The following is a 23,358-nucleotide window of genomic DNA, read 5'->3' as shown; positions in this document are numbered from 1 at the left end:
TCAAAAACATGCAAACAAGAGTTGGCGACTTCATCAGATATCTAAGGCAGAGCCCTTGTGATAAAGATCGTAATATTCATGATCGCTCACTTTGTTCCTTTCATCTAATCCCAAGATCACAGGAAAGGAAGCGAGAGTATTGATGATGATTTACAAAACTTATACACATCGAGGGGCTGTAAAGTCTTGGGCCTAGCTCTTGTACTCTTTCAATTCCTTTGAAGCCCTTTGCGAAATTAGGCTTCTTTTGCAATCGAGTAATAGAAGTATATCAGAATCGAAACTGATAAAGAAGTTTATGCCATCAAATTATACAACGCGCCCTTCACAATTCATAAGCCCTTTTTTGAATGTATTACCATCCTAGGAAAGCGTGAAAAGTTAGCTTACATGTAACAACATTACAATTTGAAAACCAATAATTGGGTACTTACATGAGAATATTTATGTTTAATTCACAAACCCTCATTTCTCATCTGATGTCTTGTTCTTTCTCCCAGTCCAGTCCCTTGGAGGACTTCTTGATGGAGGATTTCTTGATGAAGGATTTCCTGATGGAGAATTTCTTGACGGGGAATTTCTTGATGGATGTCTTCGCAGATTGAGCCATTTTAGCAAATTTACGAGAGAGCTTTTTGCGCCGACCAACTTCTGTAGGCGAGGCATCCTCAACACCATGAGTCTGTTCATCCTCCACATCATCAGCTACTGCTAAGGTATCAGTTGATCCCTCTAAAACAGACAATATGGCCTGGAGGTCGGCTTCATGAATTTCAACGGAATGCAACTGGGAACGAGAAAATATAGCTCGTGACCGCCAGGATCTCATCCCAGAGAAAAGACCGCGACGTCTTGTTCTTTGAGAAATCTTTTGGAGATCTAAACATTTCATGACCCTGCGTCTTGTGTTATGATTGCCGAGGACCGGGTAAGACTTCCAAGAGGCAGAAGTAGAAGATATAGTGACCGATCTGGGTACATGTTCCAAATGCATAACAGAAGAAGACGTAGTCACCCGTGGCACATTCTGATCAACTGAATGCGTAACAGGCTGTGCTACGGTTATGGGAGATGCAGTACCAATACTCTGTGCAGTATTGAAGCTCTCAATATTCTCAGAATTCGATCTCACATGAGCGAGACTCGGTCCTGATGATCGTTTAAGACCAGGTCTAGAGAGCCTCGTTGATGGAGATGTCACTGTATTGGAATTGTTTGGCTTCATTTCTGGATAACTCACAGCGCGAATCCATTCTTCCAACGTCTGACAGAAGCTTGTCAAGAACGCACGTGCCGAATGCAAGAACAAATCGGTATAATCATCCAAAGTATTTCTAATTATGCTTTCCGCGTAGTCTTTTCTCTTCTTCTGTTCCTCGGTAATATTCTCCATCTGGAGCGTAGCTATTACAGTGTTTTCAAATGAATGCCCGTGATCAGGTACTATTGTGATCTGCTTTAATGCTTGAATCTCGAGTCTTATCCAAGAACGCATGAGATCCTTAGCATTAGGATCATTTCTGAAAATTTGCTTGCAGATCTCGATGGAGTCAAGGGCCCGCCCTGTGCGAACAGAATGACAGTACATCGTCTTTTCGTAGATTAATCGCCGAAGGGCGACAAGTTCCACACGAGAGTAAGTACCAATCTTAGAATGACCTTCTTGAGCTGAAGACTGATGCATCTGATGATCTATTCTGCGATTCTTGATACACTTTTTGACGTATTCAATCTCGAGTGGTATGTCGATAAAACGACCCGCAAAGATAGTCATGCGACGAGCCTTCATAGTGTCTGTGTTGCATTTAGGGCACTTGGGATCTTCATAAAATTTATCTTTTATGCAATTTAAGTGAAGAATGCAATTGCATGGGTGCAATACAACAAATTGTTGAGCTTTATGAATATCCAAATAGCATTCCTGACATTGTGTGTCTTCATCTGAGTCTTCTTCATCCGAGCTTTCTTCATTTGTTGGCATATCGTCCCTGGTTGCAACGGAAGGACCTTCTTCATTGGACAAAGTTTCTTCATTATTGGAAGTCTTTTTGTTGACGAAGAAAAATGCATTCTTATGCCTTGTTAAGTTCGTTTGGATGACACTTGCATGATCTACACTCGCCAATGAGGTACGAGACGTAGCTCCGTAATTTTTGATAAAGTGGTCGTTCATTGTGATTGTTTCGTGGGTATGTTGTTGACTTTTCTAAGGAATCATCAGTTTAATGTGCGATAAACCTCTGAACGTTCTACTTACAGATATTCGTTCCTGCGATTAATGTTTTGGTAGTAATGTGCAAGCAGAATGCCAAAGTTAAGATGTGGAGATCAATGCCACTGATGAGAGGGGAACAGACAGTGGGTGTGAATGATAATGATATGAAGGAATCTCAATTGGGAATTGAAGAAAAATGGAATGATAGAGTTGGGTCAGGATTAATGTTGAGGGAATTGGATTGTTGACAGGAGTAGGTTAGAGCTCCGGGTAAAATTTGGTTAGTGTACAATAGTCGATCTACTTGGTTGTCGGAGATTTTTCACACACTGCGAAGAAAATGTGATTGAATCGTACGAATATTGTGCTGAATCTGAAAAAGACTTGATTTAATGGAAGAAGATCATTGACATGTAAAAATGTGAGAGTAAACTTGATATGCTGTGGGCATGGAGATGGAGGTTCCTTTCCTCAGAGGAAGGGACCAATCCCCTGATCCTACCAACTATTAGAAAGGTAAGAACCATTACTTGGCACCCCGGCACACATAGCAGAAGGGAGCTAGCCTGGAAAGGTAAAGCAGGTCCGCATGCCTTCAAAAGCGAGATCAATAGCTTCCGGAGCTTGCCACAACCCTAACCCACGATGAGCTTGAATTCTTGAGCTTGAACTCTTAATCCTTGCTCGTCTTCCTCGGATTTTGAGAAAGAATACGATATCCATGATAGACTATAAGCTGGAGCCCTCAGTGTGTTAAAGTTCACAGACAGCCGCTGGGTAGAAAAGAATTAGTCTTGGGTCTAAAATACTAAGCTGCTCAATTAGTCTGTGTTTTACTCATTCACGGAATGAATAAACCTTCCATCGCTAAGTGATTTAGAGCGGCAGGGACTAGTGTCATCTCAATGTATCCCTCCCACCCCACTGAACAGAAAAAAGTGGGAGAGGTATTAAATGACACATAGAATAACTCACTCCTCATCTGCGGTCAGAAACAAATTATTACTGTCCCGATTGACTAATATACAGGTAGACATAAATTGAGGTATCAACATTGAAGTCGAATTAAGGAAAATGTCCGTGCAGATTAACGGCTGTGGCGTTTTCGGTTATGCAGGGGAAACGGCATCCAATTTGGATTGCGATCACCAAATAACACCATAAACAAATATTCACAGCTGTATGATCCCTACGTGAAGACATGTGAGAGAATACAGGAGCAATCGTTCATTTGGTTGGTGAAATAAACATGATTTGTTCTATTATTTTAAGGGTGTGTCAATATAATGATGGATGCACTCGCTGCTTAAGTAATTCTTAGACTATTTTAAATCAGAGGCTAGCTACCGGTATTATTCAATCATGTTCTGCATCGATGGAAATTGACAAGTCGAACCGAAAAGCGTTTTCGATCAATGTCGGGATCTACTGCCAAGTGTCAGATCTGCGCGCTATGATCATTCCTGCAATGGGATTCGCTAACGAGTCCGCCGGGAATAGGCGATCATCGGTATTTACCCAAGCTTGAGTTTGATTTTAGTTAGCCCTCGCCGAGTATCTCCTGTAATGCGTGAGTTCTGGATAAAGATGAATGCCCTCAGTGTAACGATCCGCTGATCATATTTAATGAAGGTATAGTTTAGCAAATCTGAATCAATCGTCATGAAATTGCTTAGCTTATTTGTTAGTGTGGGGTCAAAATAACTCATATATAGCGATCGGCCCTTGTAAGTCTTTGAGAAAGATTCCAGACTCTTTTTGTCTCGATTCGTTGCTGAGATACATATGACATAGAATGTAATTTCATGAAGCATTTCTGTCCTCATTTCATCTATTTTATCAATCACATTCTTCAATTTCGTTTACCATTAATCTGCTCCTTCGATTGGTTGGCTACCAGAAAACAGTCCGATCCAATCCAATGTGTACTTTTAAGTCCAGATATTGAGCGATGGACCAATGCCGGATATCCAGAATGCGTTCTCTCACAAGCGGTGACGACTAGATCGAAACGGGGCTAGAATCGTCTACAATGAGCAAGACTGATTTTATCAAGCGAGTTCGTCCCACATGCCTCACGAAAAATGAGTGCGATCATGATTTAGTCAAGCCAAAGAAGCAGGTTTCTGAAAGTCAGCGAATCAAAACCCAGATTTTTCGTGTGATGGGCTAGGCTGAGAAGATCTGCGAGCTTGGCAAGACTCTCTATTACCTTGTACAAAAGATGTTGCAACCAATAATGTTTCGCTGTTGAATCTCGGGACCAAATCGGGTATTTTCATTTATCTGACCTTTGACTGACAGAAGATTGGTAATTTTTTGTAACTTTAAAATTGCGAAAATAAATTACCAAATGATATGAATGAAGCTTTGCTACATCCAATCATTACTTTGTATTCGTATGAAGCGCTTTGAGAAGCAAAACTGAATACTGTTGGCAAAATAGCCAGAATTAAACTCCCTTGTATAGTGATTGAAGCCGATTCGCCGTCGATAAACACCGTCGAGGACTGCCTGCCATACGTCCAGTTAATTCAAGTTTTCTCAAAGAACTCTTGCTTTGCTATTTCGAAGGATTAACCTGACTCTTACATCCACAGATGATGGAAACACCAGTACCCTATGCATCACCCCTTGAAGCAGCGATAATCTACTTGTGCGGCCACAAAACAAGGAATTTCGAGTCTAGGTGCACATACCACAAGACAGTAAACTATGAGAGGGGCACGTTGGCATTTATTTAGCGGCAAAGTTGCATGCTTTAAGAAAGCCTGGGTGTAAGAGTCATAATATTTGTTTGCGGTGGATCTTCATACTTTCTCGGGCGCGCAGTCATATAATCTAATTTTGTGCGAAATACCAGATAAAAAGAGTTCAATAATCCAGTCTGTTAGCTCTTTCAAAGATTGTCTGAATGAATTTCTACCTGCCCAAATTCCAGATCATGATTATTCAAAGATTCTGTGGTTTGGCTAATTACAGAGATCAAATACCGGGGAAAGCAACTTGAGTAGAAGATACGCAACCAGGATTTGACTCCATACATCTTCAAAATCTTCGGTACGAAGACTATTCACGTATTAGTATTTAGATCTTTTTACTGCCATTATTACAAGTTGCCACTACTTAGAGATTCTCGCAACTTCACAACCATAGATTTAAAGACATCCTATGTCTGCCACCATCAACGAAAACGCCTGTTGTTCTAATGTCATTTCGAATTTACAATTATCGGGATATTGATCATGTGATCTAAGAGGGCACTGTATTGCAACTAGCGTATATACTAGTGTATACACTAGCGCTAGCTCTTCTACTATATTAAGTACTAGCTTCCTATAATAATAAGAATCAAGTATAAATAAAACACAATAAACTAAAATACTATATATTTTATTAATCTAAGTTAATATTAATACTAATTAGTAATATCACAAATTAAAGCCTTGGATTTTATTATAAAATACTAAATGCTTTAAAATAGTTTTTAAGATTAATAGAAATTCTGAAGAGATTATAAAGAAAGATATCATTGTACTTGATATAATATACTATCTCTTTTTTATTATACTAAAAAGTATACTTCGAATAATTATATCAAGAAAATATATTCAAAAAGATTGATTTTATCAATTATAACAAATCGAGCTTACATTTATTACATATTCACTTTTATATTATATATTATATAGAGTAACCCACAAACCTTTATTTAAAATATATTTATAAATACCCTTTTACCTTTTTACTCTTTCATTCTTTCAAAAATATTTACATTTATACCTACTCTCACATACTATTATATCAAACAGCAATAACATTACAACTACCCCTACTACCCCTAAGATTATTAATAAGAACTTATATATAAAGAAAAAAGAGAATTACTACAAGAAATAATTAAACCTAATAAAGGAATAACAAACTAAAAATAGATTTATATTCAATACTAAAAAGTTCATTAAATATATCAAATTCAAATACAAACAATATAATTATAAGAATATCAATAATAACAAATTCATCAAAATCTTTTATAATAATTTCAATATATTTATATCTAAACAATTTTCGAAAATCCATTAAATAAATACATAAAAGCTATATATAATACTATATATACAAAAAGTATTAATATCAAAAACAGATATTAAAGTATATATAGCTTTATACAATCAATCTTGTAAATCTATTACAGAAATATAAACAAAGAATTAGATTCAAGAAGTTTTAAAGGATTACAATATTAAGGATTCTAAATTTAGATTTAGAATAATTAAGAGATTTATCGAAAACAATTTTAAATATAATAATAATCGAGAAGGTAATAAAAACAATAATAAAAATAGTAATAGAAATAGTAATAAAAATAATAATGGGAATAGTAATAGAAATAGTAATAGAAATGATAATAGAAACGATAATGAAAAAGGAGATTTTAATAATAATAATAACGATAATAATAAAAAGAAGGAATAATATAACAAGAATAAAAAACTATCAATATATCTCAATTATTCCAATAATCAATCTCTTATTAATCTATTCAAATTCTATATTGATAAAAAGAAATATAATGGAAATAACAATAATTTCGATTTCAAACTTTCAATATTCTATAAAATCTTATAATACACAAAAGTATTTATAAACTTATAATATAAGATATTCCTAATTATATTTAAAAATAATATATTTCAATTCTTTTATATTAACTACACCTTATTATTATCAATATTCAAAAAGCTTTATACTTATATACAAAGTAATTTTGAGGAAAAGAAGTATTAATATAATATACTATTTAAATAGAATAGTATTAATCTCAAATCGATTAAAAAGGAATATAAAAATAAATTACTCAATAAATATCTTATTATCATAATCAAAAAACTATATATGCTATAATATCGATTTAATCCTGCTATATAATAGACATCCTATTTGTACAATAAGCTTATACTTATATATAAGGATATGGAAATATACAATTTGATTTATTTTGATTCTAAAAAGGAAGTGTTTGGTTTAATTAATCAATTATAATAATCTATTAATATATAAAAAAGATTATATAAAAATGAAAAAAATAAAGTATTATTTATTAATAAAAGATTCTGTAATAATAATAATCAAAATAATTTTAGAGATTCTAAAGATAGTGGTAATTTCAGATATAATAACTTTAAAAGCAAATTCTGATAATAATCTAATTCTTTAAATCAATGTAATTGTTGTTGGATATACAAAAAAAAGGAATATCAATTAATAAAATATATTCAAAAGGAATAAAATAAGAACTATTATAAATATTAGAAAAAGATTAAAACTAGTAATAATAATATATATAATAAGTACTACAATTAATAGTTAATCGAATACAAAGGAGAGGTTATAAATATAAAATCTAATTCAAAAACCAAAATAAATTAATTCTTTATAAATCTTGATATTGATAATAATAATAAAAAAGAAACGTTTTTCATTAATTCAAAATCTATTAACAATTAGGAAATATTCAATTAACTATTAATTAATACTTTTCTATATATAATTACTAAAAATCCTATTAAAATTATTTTATTTACAAAAAATTTAATAAATATCTTTTATATAAATTATATAAACAAAAAATTCTATAATATATATATTGATACAACTTATACAAATAAATCAATAATTAGAATTGAACAATATCATATATAACAATAAATATACCCGATAATATATAATCTATAAATAATAAAAACTATAAATATATACTTTAAAAAGGGAATTGTTGTTAGGGTTGATCCACTTTACCACTAACCCACAAAAGCGTGGAGTGTTCCGAATACGTTCGGAACAGTGGATCTACTATATAAACCCTATCAGGTAATCACTCCCTGACACTCACCCCCGTCTTGTACAAACCCACCCAATATACACCAATCAGGAAGGAACTGGTCCTATAAACATAGATCTATAAACATAAAATTATACCAGAAATATATACAACTGCAGCTAAACCAATCACCGAGATTGAATTCAAAGTACAATTACCCACGCTCAGATTCACCAAATAAGAGACTCAGAATAAGGCACCCTTGTATTCGGAACACAATATTAGAGTTGATCCACTTTACCACTAACCCACAAAAGCATGAAGTGTTCCGAATACATTCGAAACAGTGGATCTACTATATAAACCCTGTCAGGTGATCGCTCCCTGACAATTATAATATTAATAGAATCATTTTATATCAAAACATTATTTGAATATATTGATTTTCACATCGTAAATACCGATATTTTATTTTTATTAGAATTAGAGGATATAAATCGGTTTAAAGTGTTTTATAATAATATCACTAACAAATTCATTAATCTAACTAGTTAATACTCTATTATTAGGAGATGTGGATATATATTTTTGATATGGAAGGTAAATATGAATCAATTTATTCAAAAGTCGATTTATTAGAATAATTACTATTTAATAACTACAAAGCTATAATACCTATATCATCGATTTAGCTATTTATCTGCATAATGTTTTTATTATATATTACAACAAACAGGCTATAATGAGAATAATAATACTATTAAGTATTTTACTAAATACTATAAACATTATCAAATGTATAGTAAATCATTAGAATATTTTAGATTTATTTTATTAAAGAATACTAAGTTTAACTATATTATATATATCGATATTATGTATATTGTGGGAAAATCAGTTCTATATATTGTTAACGAGATAATATGATATCAAACTGTTCGGTTTCTTGAAAACATTTTAGTTAAGTATATATTCGATAGCCTCCAGGAATACTGGATTGATGTGTATATAGAATTACTAGATTATATTATTTATAATATGAGAAAGAATTTTATAAGTAAAAAGTTTATTTAGAATATAAAATTTATATCAATTATTATCAAAAGTGTATTAATTGAGGTATATAATTCGATAGGAATTATAGAATAATATTATTATCTATTATATTATATATACAAAATCTTGATGAAGGAGTTTAAGGATAATAATTTAATAAAATCAATGATTCTGTAAATGGTAGTGAAAGCTGTAAATGATATAGTAGAATCTAATAGACTTATTTCTATATTATTAGTTTACAGAATGTATTTCAGATTGAGTAATATTAATTCTTTAATTCTGATAATTATTTAATATACAAAAGCTATAAAGAAGGTTATAATAGAAATATATTATATACAAGCTAAGAGATAGGTTATAAAGGTATTCAGAATGAAAAATGAATTATTTACAATATTAATTCTTACTTTATTATTTAACTCACAGATTTTAATATAGAAAGAGGGTAAAAGCAATAATATATTAGGTAAATGGATTAAACCATATATTCTGATTGGGATGGATAGGGAGATATATGAGGTAAAACTTACTAACAAATTAATTAAATTTCAATTTATATCAGTATAATCTTTTTATAAAGAATTTAAAGAAATCGAGTCGAATAATATTAATATTATGGATAATAATAATAATAATACTATAATAATTGATATATTGTATATATCTATATTACGACTGCAAATACCTCCCCTAGCAATATAACCAGGTATACAATTATAATATTGATTACATAGTAATTTGATTAATATAATTAATATAATGGATATTAATATTAAACTGTAATTACAACTAACTATATTCTTATAAAATAATATACCTATACGATATAAGGAATCACAATATAAAGAAGTTAATGGTTTGATAAAAAATAGAATCTTTAAAATTATTTCAAAAACCAGTATATCGTTTGAAATACAATTATTTAAATCTCGATTTATTGACGAAATAAAGAAAAAAGAGATTGATAAAGTATATACAAAGTTACAACTAGTAGTTTAAGTATATAAGAATATAAGTAAAATCATTGTTTTAATACAATTACTGATTATTCAATATATTAGTTAATATATTATTCTTACATTTACTATTATTTTGCAAATATCAAATAAGAATATTCAGATCTATTTACAGAATATTATACAGACATATACCCAGTCAATCATGACTTTAAGTAAACCTATTTATATGAAAATATTAATAAAGATCGAACTTGATAACAGATATATACTATATATTATCAAATCTTTATATAGTATTCCAAAAACAGGAAATCACTGATTTGAAATTTACCATAATCACTATAGGAATAGGCTAAATATAATACAATCTATATATAATCTTTATTTATTCTATTCAACTAATTGTATTAGTATTATAGGATTTCAAATTGATAATATTCTTATAATTGAAAACAAGAGATTTGTATACTTAAAATAAAAGAAGTTGGAAAAAGCTGGTTTTATAACTAAAAACAGGAAGTAATTTATCAAAAATCATTTATTCAAATTTAATAGTAAATTGATTACTCTTAAGGATAATAGGATTTATCTAAATCAAGAAAGATAATATAATAATCTTAGAATAGTTATATTAGGAAATATCGATATATATAGAATAAAAGAAAAAATTTGAAAAAATATTATTTTGAAGAATTAATATATTGTTTAATATATAAAAGATATATATATTGTAATTGTATATCAATTAAAAATATTATATTATCTTTCTATTACTACCTAGATAATAGATCTGAAGAAGAAAGATACTATCAAGTTTAATAAAGTTATTAAATAATAGATGAATAACTCAAAAAGAGAATTCATATTCATACCTCTCAATATGGATTTTATCGATTTAATTATCTTTACTAATATATTCTTTACTAATAATACTGATTTATTATTGCAAATTGATTATATCATATACTTTGTGGATAAGTATAGTAATATTAATATTATTTATTAGATATTAATTAAATGTAAGAGAATCACTAAAAGTATACTAGCTTCTAAGCTATATACACTAATTCTAGGTTTTGATATCAAAATAGCTATTAAAAGTATTATTAATACTATTCTTAAATCTAAAAAGCAAATATTATTTATAATTTATATGAATTTTAAGTCATTATATAATCTATTAACTAAATTCAGTATAAATACAAAAAAACGATTCCTGATTAATATTATAACTTTATAACAATATTACAAAAATAGAGAGATTATAGAGATTAAATGGATTAACGAAAAATCGAATCCTGTAGATGTTATAACTAAAAACAATGTATATCAAGTTTTAAAAGATTTGATTAATATTAATAAAATAGTTATTAAAGTGATGTATTGGGTGAAAAGAAAATAGTGGAATGGGAGTTAAGGGATGAGTAGAATACTGTATTTAAGATTGAATGATAGGCTTAGGTTTAAGTATATAATTTATTCAATTTAAGAGTTACTAATATTGGGATATTGATTATATAATCTAAGAGAGCATTGTATTATAATTAATATATATACTAGCATATACATTAGTATTAGCTCTTCTATTATATTAAGTATTAGCTTTTTATAGTGATAAGAATCAAATATAAATGAAATACAATAGACTAAAGTACTATACACTTTATCAACCCAAGTTGATACCAACAACAATAATTAACAATATCTGCAACAACGACTTCATCAAGGCCATCTCAGGATTCTAATGATCACAAAGACAATCCAGATGATATCATAAAGAGCCTTAGATACAAATTGTTGGGAGCCTGCTGGTTTATTAGGTGGTAAAGAGTTATGCCTCCAAAAAATTCATTAGATGGGAAAGAAAGAAAGAAGGGCAGAAAATTAGACAAGAACCCAGGTAACAAACAGCAAGTGTTGAGGTAAAGAGCAAGAAAATAAGAACGGCAGATGGATTGCTAGTTACTTGAAGGGCTTGTGATGGATCTTACCGATCAAGTTTCTGGAAGGGCCATCCATTAGATAGGAACATATGTAACGCTGCTGTATCTTTTCTGCTTGTACCGTCGACTGATGAAATCGTAACTCGCTAGCGTGAAATCGTAATTAGTTTGTATAATGAGATATATTGCTAGCGTAAATTTGTATATCATTGTTGTAAGATTATGACCTTCTATAGTATATTGTGAGTTGATTAAATGGGAGAGCCTACAGAGGCAAAGAAATACTCGAAGAGGCCTGATCTTGTTTACGGAAAGAATGTGTGGGTTGAAGTGTGTAGGGAGAGGTGTAGGGAGGGGTGTAGGGAGGGGTGTAGGGAGGGGTGTAGGGAGGGGCCTCGATGACGAGTTGTTATTAACCGTATTAGTTATCGTGTTCTTTTCAGGACAAAAGTAGCTTTCAATTGAAAAGTGTAATTTAGGATGCGATAAATGAGCAAATGCTTTCTTTTGTCCGCATCGCCAAATGCCAAGGAAGTTGAAGACGGCTGAATATGTCTCAGGTGCGAGTCATGGACGAGCATCCGATAATGCTCCGTTGAACAGTCAACGTTTTTTGTTTATTCTTTTATTGTCGTCGTCGCTCAAAAATGCCAATTATGTGAAAGTCGAAACTAACTAATTTAATCCTTACATTACCTAGTCAATAATGTGCAGCTACCAAGATGAACATCCGGATGATTTCCACTTTTTGACATAAGATACGGAATTCCGAATTACATGATTATGTCTCCATCTCTTTGGCCTGACCGTATGGAATAGTGACGTGATAGATAGCGTCTAGTCAACAGACCCAAATTGGCATCGTAAGATCAGAGCTTGGAATACCTAGGTAGGACTGAAAGATGGGAAGGGACGATGAGAGAAAAATCAGGCAAGAACAGAATCAGGCACGGTCAGGCCAACGCTGAACGAGAATGCAGAGGGCAGAGGAAAGAGGATACCAGAAGAGTGAAAATGGATGGGGTGCATGGTCCGTGTTATCGTGAGGAGCCTGCTTGATTGTTGAAAGAGGATTATGAGTATCCGAGATGAAAAGACTCGATGATAAATCAGTTAATACATCCTACGTGCACAGAATCTCATGTTACACATCTAGACTCCGCTCGTATCTATAGTCAACTCAATGTATGTTAGAACATCAGAGCTATCTATCCAGGAGGAAAAGAGGTTAAGAGTAAGTGCATGTACATGTAAGTATTATATTTTTATTGGATATTCTTAAAGAAACGCAGATCTAGACTTCAAAGTGTCTTTTGGTATCTCCAAGTGTATAGCAAAACATGCGTTTCTTCACAAATCATTTGCGCAACTCAAATTCTGGGCTCCGAGGCGCGTCTCTTTTGCGTTCCTCCTTAGGTCTCGCTCTCAAGTTGCAGCCCTTACTTTCTCCTCCTGAATCTGCTACCAACCCCTGGTCCCCCCTTCGCTCCACTATTCCTCAACTTCAACCTCTTGTAATTCTGTAGACTGCCTGCAGTAGCTTTGATCTTCCTGGCAGCCTTCTTGACTTTCCCTTCCCTGTTAGCCTCCAGATTTTTCTTTTTCGTCTTATCTTGATCGGGTCTCCTGTACCGCGTTCCTCCTTCTGAAGCCGTATATTCGGAAGCGGAATCAGAATCGAAGTTGCGACCGTCGAGTGGAAATTCATCAGGATGTGGGAATTCGTCATCGTCAGGTGGAGGGAACTCATCATCGAGTTGAGTTTCGGGTATAGTTTCGAGGCGAGTATGAGGAAGCGCGAGTTCGTCTTCGCTTTCTGACACATTGTGGTAATTTGTAGATGGCATGGGCTCAGAGGGCTTGGTACGATTTGGCTTGAGATTTACACGACGGGTGGTACGCTTTTGACCTCTCTTTTTGTATGTTCTTTTGGGTGCCTCTGTCGCCTCTTCGGGCTCAGAATCGTACATAGCTTCATCGTCGAAACCACCCAGTAATTCTTGTGGCTGACTATCTTTAACCAGAATTGTGTCTTCTGGAAGGGGCTCTTCGGTCGGCGGTTTTGATGACGAGGCGCTTGTCGAGCTAATTGGTAGAGCAGTCAATTGTGGGTTTGATTTTGGTTTTGATGTGGGCTTGGACGGGTTGGATGTCTCGGCTTCCATTTCACGAAGAGCCTCTAAATCATCCTCTGCAGCATCTTCTTCCATCTTCCGGAGACCAGCAAGCATACTGCTTAGACTTTTGATCATTGGTTTTCGAGGACCTCGAATAATTTCTGGAGAATCAGGTGGGCCTTCTTCATTTTCATCGAGAGCCGGCATTCTAATTCGTTGGCTATCTCTTCTCAAAAATGATGGTGTACTAAAATGTAGCTTTGATACTGATGAAGGTGTTGTTGATCCTTGAGCATTGGCAATCTTATTCTTCAAAGGCGTACTGAACAACAAGGTCCTTCTCGATGAGGGCGTATTGCTGTGCATGATTGCTCTTGAGCTTACTGGAGTTATTCCATGTCCATGCTTTCGAGGAGTTGCGTCTATGCCGGCTGTTTTCCCAAATACCCCAGGAGCAGTGGAAGGAGAATCTGCGGCACTGTCTGGATCCAAGTCAAACAACCCTAGAACCTGCCCATCCTTCTGTGGTGTTGGTCCAATTGCGGTTTTCTTCGAAGGTGTAGCAAATAGGTTTCTCATAACGGAAGGCGAATGATAAGGGTCAACATCCCATGGTAATATTGTATTCTTCGAGGGTGTTCTATCGATATGTGCACGCTTTTGGGGTGTTTCATCTTGATCCTCTCCATGTCTTCTCTTTCGGGGTGTTGGTTTAGGAGCCGGTGGAGGTATGTGCGAAATCTTTCCAGAGAGTATGTCGCGTACTCTATTGAATTCTTTATATTTCGAGGCTGCGGGAATGTAAGTATAATTGATTGGCAGAATGCGCAAATGTAGGATCCATACCGATATCCGGGTTCGCTTTGATATCCTCTCTTGAGGCTTTGCGGCCTTCATTATTGTTCTGAAAATCCTTTTCCCATACTTTCAATTCGACTCGCAGAGCCTTTGAGCGCTCCTCGAAAGAAATTCTCTCCCCCTCGTCCATACTGCAAATCGGCGCAGTCAAATCTCCAGGTTGACTCGTTGAATATTATCTAGAAAACACGGTAAAGAAATCGTGCTATCGCGTATGAAAATACTTTCTGGTAAGATATCTGCCTTATAATAATGACTGGTAGTCAATAAAGAGAGAATAAAAAATGGTCGTCAAAGTCGTAAGGTCATAAAATTCATAACATTAATTTTATATCATGTATCAATGACATCGTTGATATTTTATGTCGTGGGCAGACGCGCCGGACTCCTTCAGACCCGCGATTTTACAGGGATTAAACACCCGACTGTTTTCTGCCCCGCCTTACCAGGGCGGTCAATGTGCCTCGTTTATTAGTTCGGTCTAATAGGAGGTAGTGCTTCCTAATCTAAATCCCGACTTCACCACTTATCAATCCCTAGGAACCTAGAAAAAACATTCATCAATGTGCAGTGTGTGAATGGCAATGTTGGACTAGGTCTTCTGATTTATATTATCTCAACTTTCTTGAAGTACCGTAACTGTTATGGCTCATAGGAATTCAATCGCTAACAGTAAGGTTAATGTACCAGTACTCGAAAATCACTTTGCGCGAAAAATACGTGAGACAAAACGACCGTTTAATGGTTGATGTCGGAGATCATGAATAAACCGACCATCTACAAGCGTACAAAGTTCTCGTAGAAATCTGAGGTCGCTTGAAGAGCCGACTGTGATCTTTTTCAAGGGGTCTGTGCATGATAACCACATTGCCAAAACATGAAATTAGCTGGGTGGATAGCTACTCCATCTCTATATTCTTGAATTAAAGATGAAAACATATAACCATGCCAAGTATGTAGCTGATTATAGCCCTGCTCACTTCACTATCTCCACAGCTTTCTGTACTCTTCTCATATTAACATTAAAAATTTCAGAAGAAACCCCGGAGCTCCAAATAATCAATCTTTCGGATCGAGAATCTTGAGTCAAATTAATGCCGACCAAAATTCTATCATTAGAACCTTAAATCATGTGGAATTATCGAGCCATCACTCCATTGATTCTTGTTGACGCATTTTAACTGAGTCACAGTTAGATCGTAGACTAAATTTGATGTACGTCCTTTATTAGTATTAGCCATAGATTCTATTTCCACTTCTCCCTTCCAGCTCTAGCCTCTTTCAAGCTCCACTCGCTGCCTTGTAGCATCGGAAGTCCACTCAAGTCCACTCGTTCTTCCACTCGTATCATGTCAGTGTCATTCTAGCTTTGAAATAGATAAAATAATGCCGGAGTTGTAGATATCAAGGCACTAGGCACTTATATTTGGCAATAAAATGACTTTACCTATTGTGGAAATGTTATACTCTTGTGTTACTGGCAAGAGGGGAATTGATCGAACCCAAAATGGTTGAACTTTAATCATTGGAGACGCTAGTTCTGAATACTAACCGTATAGCAATCGGGAACATATGGCGTGATTCTTGAGCCTAGAATATGGTCCAGATCGAATTGCGATTTTCTTCTAACGTGTTTCGAATGCTTCAATCTTTTTTATCCACAACTTTGTTGAGAACAGAGATCTTGCTAGAATGCTCCCTCCTTCCGGTCACCCCTACGACCACCCGGGCAGGCCAAGTAAGTAAAAACAAAAACATCCTGATAAATCACTTGGCATACTTCTTACCATTGGTTGGTGAATATTTATTGAGAATAGTACAGCGCTTAGGCCAAGGTGATCTCGTTGTCGCGATTCTTACCCCGCTCGTCAAGTCGAATTTTCAAGGTCTACGATGGTCCCCTCCAATTCACGAAATTTGGTTACCTTCCTCATTCATTTTCAAAGTCTTCATTCAACCCCATGGTCTGTGTCTTTGCTTAACATAAGTAAAAACAGCGTACCGCAATCATGATGTCTCAAAGTACTAGGTACTTTCATACAGCTCTACATTTATGAATAGATTAGATCTTCGCATATAATTGTAAGCCAGTTCCATCATCTTTGTGTGTTTTCGTTGATTGAGTTTGACTCATTTGGTATCGTGAGTGTATTCTCTTCTAGTTGCCATTCATATCGCATCATTCAACTATCATTATCCTTCTGGAAATACATTTTGGGTCTATGGGCTGTGTAGGACCCCCATCAACCTCCAACCTCAACTATTCGGGGTCTCTCTTTCAAGATGATGTACTGGAGTCCTCAGAATACGCAGTTAGATAGAAGTGTAAGTGCAGTCAAGCTGACTGTTGTTCGGTTTATTTGTCTGTCGGTTCATCTGCCATCCTCTACCTTCCCATTAATTCGCCTGTTAAACTTGTCGCATTCTTTCCATCACCCTTCCACCTCTACCAACAATCCAAGAATTCACCTACTCCCAAAAATCATTATAATTTGGCAACCTTCATATCAAGACAAGCAGAGATACCAGTTCCGCTTAAATTTATTCCAAAAAATACACTCCCGTAGGTTTTTAGAGCAGACACAAAAGATCCTTCTCTTCAAAATCAATTACTGTATATTTCACTTCATACAAACTCCTTTCATAATCTCTCCGCCAATATCCACACAATCCATAGACTCATGCATATACACCTGCACTATTCCCACACTCATTACGTCTTTCACCACTATCTGCAACCAAGCTACATCCATATTATTTCCATCACCATTATTACTACCCTAAACACACTTCAACTCATCTCTCCAGAGTCTGGAAATCCTACGAAAGCATTCTAAAAAGGAGACATATCCTTCGATCCTGATGTTTCAGTTTTTCCATAATTATCATTCAAAAATTCTATTTCCTCCGGTCAGACTCCGGATATACATCTTTCATCCTCCATCCTCATTTCTCACACAATCCATCCGACACCATCAACATCCTTAAACCATCCGACCTCTTCTTCCATCCCGCTCTCCACTCGAACCCTCTAAAACACCATGAACTAGATCTACATCTAAACCACAGCTTTCTTCAAATCTACCCACCTGCCACGGCATTATGGCTCGGCACTTCAGCACCACTCCCCCCCTCCAGAATCTCACACAATCTTTGCGTATCCCGCATATAGTTTTAGTAATAACACCAACTCTTCTTCCCCCCCTCGGATGTCCTCCGAGATTTCGCATATATCACTACATCACCGTCTTCCACTCCTCAATACTCATATCGACACCATAAGCTTATCAAGCATGATTTCCTACCAACACCCCCAAGAATCCCATCATTTAGTTCCCGTCAACTATTTCAACATAAAAGCCATGTGGTAGAAGACATCCCAGTTCTAGTTTTCATCATCACCCACTCAATAACATCTAGTAATCGGCAGTATCTACCCTCTGTATACCCTCTGTATATCTTCTAGATACCCTCCCTTCCACCTCCACATAAAATGATTATCCATAATCCATCATCCAAGTTCCAACCCCCAAACCCCAACCCCCAAACCCCAACCCCCAAACCCCAACCCCCAGCCCCCAGCCACCAACCAGTACTCCCACTTCCTACCAATCTATCACAACCACAACCACAACCATATTCCTTCCCTTCTATTCTCTTCCCTCGCTTCCCTCCCACCTCCTCCCACCTCCATCACCCATCTTACCCATACCATCAGCTCCTTACCAAAGCCATCTCTCTTTAAATCCAATATCTCAATATCTCAATATCTCATTAATCAAACCTCGCTTCGACTCTTCGAATCACTCCTCAACCAACTAACCAACAAACAAACATTTCGCAATGCAACTAAGAATTCATATAGAAGTGCTCAGAAATCCCAATCCCATCCTCCCTCTCCTATTTCTGATTCCTTCATCGCCCGCCCTCTACCCAGCTCCTTAACCCCTTTCCAATGTCTATACCTCTTCACTTGCCCGCTCATTCTCAGATTATCTTTATTCCCTTCCAGGTTTCCCTCCTCCTCCCCAACTCCAGTATCCACTACCCTTTTTTCAAACACATCCAACTAAACCCAACGCACCCTTCCGCCCATCTCACCGTCATAACCACAAACAAACACACCTTACCTTCCTGCCCACGCCCCTGCCCTGTCCTGCTGCCCTCCCCTATCATCATCTACCCCCTCCACTCTACCCTCTCACTCTACCCCCTTCACTCTACCCCTCATCCCCCCACCAAGCTCGGAATCCTATCATCAAAAATCCCCCACACTACCCACACTACCCACAATAACCCCAACACAACATTCACCAACAATACACATGCCAAACTCGTTATTCTCCCCTGTTCCCCTGCCATTTACTCCCCTCCCAGTGCCTCCCAGTGCCTCCCAGTGCCTACCTATCTAGCTATCCACATGCCTATCAATCCACCACAGATTTCTAGCTAGGAGCCTCCATTGGTAAGTTCGGGTAATAAGCGCGTGCACTCGGATAAGGAAGAGGATGAAGGGTGAGGATTATCAAAAAAAGAGACAAAGAGGAGGTGGAGAGGATGGAAAATTTAGAGAATACCATTCCGAATCCTCCTTGCAAGTAGTCGAGTAGATGCATATCTATTGACATATGTATCATTCCTCGGAGCTTTCAAATCGCATTGGACACTGCCAGGAATATCACATCACATCACGTCACATCACATCAATGCAATCCAAACACCACTCATCACAGTTGGATATTCTTTTGTAGAATTCACAAGTACTTCCATTCATGCATCCAGTTCCTCGTATCATACCTCCCCCCATCCAAGATATTCTCATACACTTCATACATACAATCATAATCCGCATCCCCACCCATCCGGGCCAATTCGATAGAGCCCACCCAGCCAGCCATCCTACCCCCCATCCCATCCATCATTAAGTGCCCCAACCGTTCCAAGCATAAAAATTCCGCATTGATTCCCTATCTCAGCTTTCCAAAGCTAGAGATGGCATCTTGTAAATCGATTCAAAAATCAAATCCAAAGCAGGGCCAGTCTAAACTCCAATCCAAATGCCATTACCCATGTATACAAAGTCGTATTGAGTAATTTTTTATCCGTATCAAAATCAAATGGGTAAAAAAACAAAAAAAAAGACATCCGGATATATCGAAGCAAAGCCCCCTCCAAAATGTCTCGTCATATCAATCCAAGCAACGATATTCTCGTCATGGTTCTCATTATGCACGCTGAAATGAACTTCTTCGTCAAACAAATCTTAAAAATCATCAATCAATCAACTTCTTTGGTATCGATATATATGTCGTTTCTCTCTCCGTTGATAGTTCTGAAACCTATCAACCGAATGTCTCTGACAAGACTCTTATACTCAATATCATGACCAGTAAACCGATGGTTACTACAATGAGTAGAGCAAAAGAGAACCATCCTAGGACCATGGCCGTACTACCAACACCACTTTTGACGCTGCCGTTCCCTAGATCTTGGGCTATGATGGAGGCGGCTACCGAAGCTGTATGTTGCCATAGGACTGAGACAAGAACGAAGATTGAAGCAATAAAGATGATGGCTAAAGCGATTTGGGAGACGAATCGCGATGGGAAAGGTTTGACTTCTCGTTCACTTCCGTGAGCATCTTCTTCTTCGTGCCATCCAGGGAATGTGGCTAGAAGCAAAAGACAGATGAATGCGAAAATGATTGCGATGATACTATGAAGAAATTAGAATCTGTACTCTAAGAAGCGGGGAAAGTAAAGAGAGCGAGAGAGACAACTTACATTAGGTATGGGAAAACAATCATGTCTTTGAATTGACTTGCAAGCCAAATCAAATTCAAAGGATCTTGATCCACGCTCACTTCATTCGCCAATGCGGTTGCATTGTTACTGCATAACCATGCACCTCCATCTGGGTTGATGCAGATACCAAAGTATCCAACTCTTGCGGCTAATCTTGCTTGTCCAACAATATTAGATATCGCTGTGTGTACATTGTAATCGGTTTGTGCGGTCGATGGCACTGGTGTATATGATTGATAGTAGAGGGAAATAAGGAAGATATCGGGTATCATAGGTGACGAAGATGAACATCCTGCTAATAAGAGAGCTGGAAGAGTGTTAGTTGGATGTCCATCGTTGGAATGCTAGATTCTGAATACTCACAAAGTAATATAATGGTAATTGCGATCAATATCATCAACACATGGTGATATCCTAAAAATGGCACAGCTCCTGCGAATTATGTTAGTACATAATTCATTGATTTGCGCATATTCACCATTACTTACTCAAGAAGCCTCCAAACCCTCTTTCCGCCATCTTAAACTATGTGATGTCTCGAAACGAATGACCTAATGCGATGATAGAGTCTGCCACTCCCGTCCCCCGTGTCTTCGGAGCGACCGTCGGAGTCGCAGCTGTGGAATGTTTGCAACGTGTATAAGAAGTTCCAAGTGCGAAGAATGCTGGTTATCTTTTGGAATGTATAGTCAATCAATCGTTAATAGGTTTTATTCGTGAGGTTCGTGAAAGTGTTGGTAGAAGAATGTGGATATATGGTCGCACTGCTTATCACTCAGATAAAGATTTGTTAGATATCTCAACACCAAAAGATGAGGGGAGAAAAGAGCGTAGCAGTCAGATTCTTTGAATTCTCCAGAAAATGGAGAAAGAGAGAGAGAGGGAAAGCAGAGTGAGGTCCAGATTTCCTGCACAATGTAATTTTGGTTGACAAAAAATTGAGTGGCAGGAGAGCTAAAGTTTCTATCAAAAAGAAGATGGCGCAGTGAATCCATTTTTGGGTGCTTGGGATTTGTTTACTCTTATCAGTTCTCGGTTAGTCCACAGAGCAACGAGGGACCAAGGTAACAAGGTACTCTTGGCTAATCAGCCAATCATAAGTCACGATTCTGCTTAATCATCCACGACCCTTGAATTTAGGTCCCATTTTAATTCAGGAACAGATCAATTGGTGGATTGCTGAGTGGAGTGATGGTTGGAGTGAAGTCTCGATATAGATTTGAATGATAGAAATAAAAAGCTTGTTTTTCACTTCAGACCGCGTTATTCGAGAGAAGTTGGAAGTTTGGCTTCGTATTGCTACAGGATTTGACAACGGATTGACACGTTTCTTTCGTCATTCATTAAAGCTGCACCTAATCATGCAGGTCAAGATGTAGCACTGTCGAGTTCCCACTTGATTGAATTTTCTGTATGTACTCTGTACAAAATTATTGTTCCTGAATCCTCATTCTCGCATTCCCGACGGGAAGATGGAGATCCTTAGAGGAGAACCATATATGGATCGTTTGTCCTACCCCGCAGTGTCCAATGTGATCGAACCCTTTCCCTTATTTCTTGCCTCTTATTAGAGGGGAATACCAGGAAGTATAGGGAAGCCATTGTCAACTTAGTAATCGTACCTGAGAAGCTCCCCATGCTAGACCACATGCATGTTGTGTTGTGTAAGATACTTCGGTAATTGCATCCATAAATACGCCGAGTGGCCAGGCAATTTGTGTGTTTCAGCTTTTTCTCTTTCTTGTCTTATATGTTGATTCTTAAAGCATGGTATCAAACATCCTTGCCGACGTTGAAAAGGAAGTTTTCGTTGCCTCGCCAGCCATAGTAAGATCTGATATAGGGCTGACTTGACTATTTCCAAAGGTAAGGAATGAACTAACTGGATGTCTTTCCAACACTTGCAGCAGGGAAATCTTTGGTGGGAATCGTATAACTTTTGTTGGACACCGTTGGGAAGATTGTCAACAACATGCCTGCTTCACTTGTTTATATTTCTCCACACCTGCATGCAAATCACTGTCGCTTTTACTATGCACTTTAACACTAGTGCAGTCATTCGGATTTTGTGAAATGCATGACAGTCAACGGTAAAATGCGAGTAATATATGGGTTTGTATCGTAGACTCGTTGCTAACCCTTCATGGCCTTAAGGGGTCGAACATTGGTGAAGCACGAAACCAATTCCACATGATGTACTCACTGTAGGCCTCTTCTTTCCGTTCTCGTGCTCTGCTTACAGGAATCTTGTACAACTCTTCCATTGTCTCAATTATTGGATTTACGTTGTCTTTTAACACGGTTCCCATGTCAAGCACTATCATCTCAAGCTGAGGAAAAGGGACAGCAGTACTTTCTGCACTTTCTTTCAAAGGGGATATAAATGATTTCTACTCTTTGGGTTCGTGTTTTAAAAGTATGCTTGTTATCCAGGGTCTTTTCTGAGCACCGATAGCTTCCAATATATCACGAGGGAGCCCGGTTTCAATGCAGAAAGTTCGCATTGAGAACACACCAGCCCTCCATTTACTACATTCCAAGCCGTAGCATGTGAACTACTAGATTGAAATTCACAGTTC

At 36.3% G+C, this 23,358-nt stretch overlaps 3 protein-coding genes across 3 annotated transcripts; all 3 read right to left on the bottom strand.

The window, feature by feature from the left end:
- Positions 1-472: 472 nt before the first annotated feature.
- On the bottom strand, positions 473-2,173 carry EAE98_007329 (uncharacterized protein; the record flags this gene model as incomplete). The annotated part of the gene is made up of 1 exon (XM_038954952.1): positions 473-2,173. The coding sequence occupies one exon, from the start codon at positions 2,171-2,173 to the stop codon at positions 473-475; it is 1,701 nt and encodes a 566-aa protein (XP_038808602.1).
- Positions 2,174-13,439: 11,266 nt separating this feature from the next.
- Positions 13,440-15,105, bottom strand: EAE98_007328 (uncharacterized protein; the record flags this gene model as incomplete). The annotated part of the gene is made up of 2 exons (XM_038954951.1): positions 13,440-14,908; positions 14,964-15,105. 2 exons carry the CDS (start codon positions 15,103-15,105, stop codon positions 13,440-13,442), a joined length of 1,611 nt encoding a protein of 536 aa, XP_038808601.1.
- Positions 15,106-20,317: 5,212 nt separating this feature from the next.
- On the bottom strand, positions 20,318-21,298 carry EAE98_007327 (uncharacterized protein; the record flags this gene model as incomplete). Its single annotated transcript, XM_038954950.1, has 4 exons — positions 20,318-20,690; positions 20,759-21,086; positions 21,143-21,211; positions 21,268-21,298. The coding sequence occupies 4 exons, from the start codon at positions 21,296-21,298 to the stop codon at positions 20,318-20,320; spliced, it is 801 nt and encodes a 266-aa protein (XP_038808600.1).
- Between the last annotated feature and the right edge of the window lie 2,060 nt (positions 21,299-23,358).

The sequence above is a fragment of the Botrytis deweyae genome, assembly GCF_014898535.1.
Source record: "Botrytis deweyae strain B1 chromosome Unknown BDEW_017, whole genome shotgun sequence".
Classification (NCBI taxonomy): Eukaryota; Fungi; Ascomycota; class Leotiomycetes; order Helotiales; family Sclerotiniaceae; genus Botrytis; species Botrytis deweyae.
Note: the sequence above shows the minus strand (reverse complement) of the source record. Positions and strands in the feature narration are given on the sequence as shown.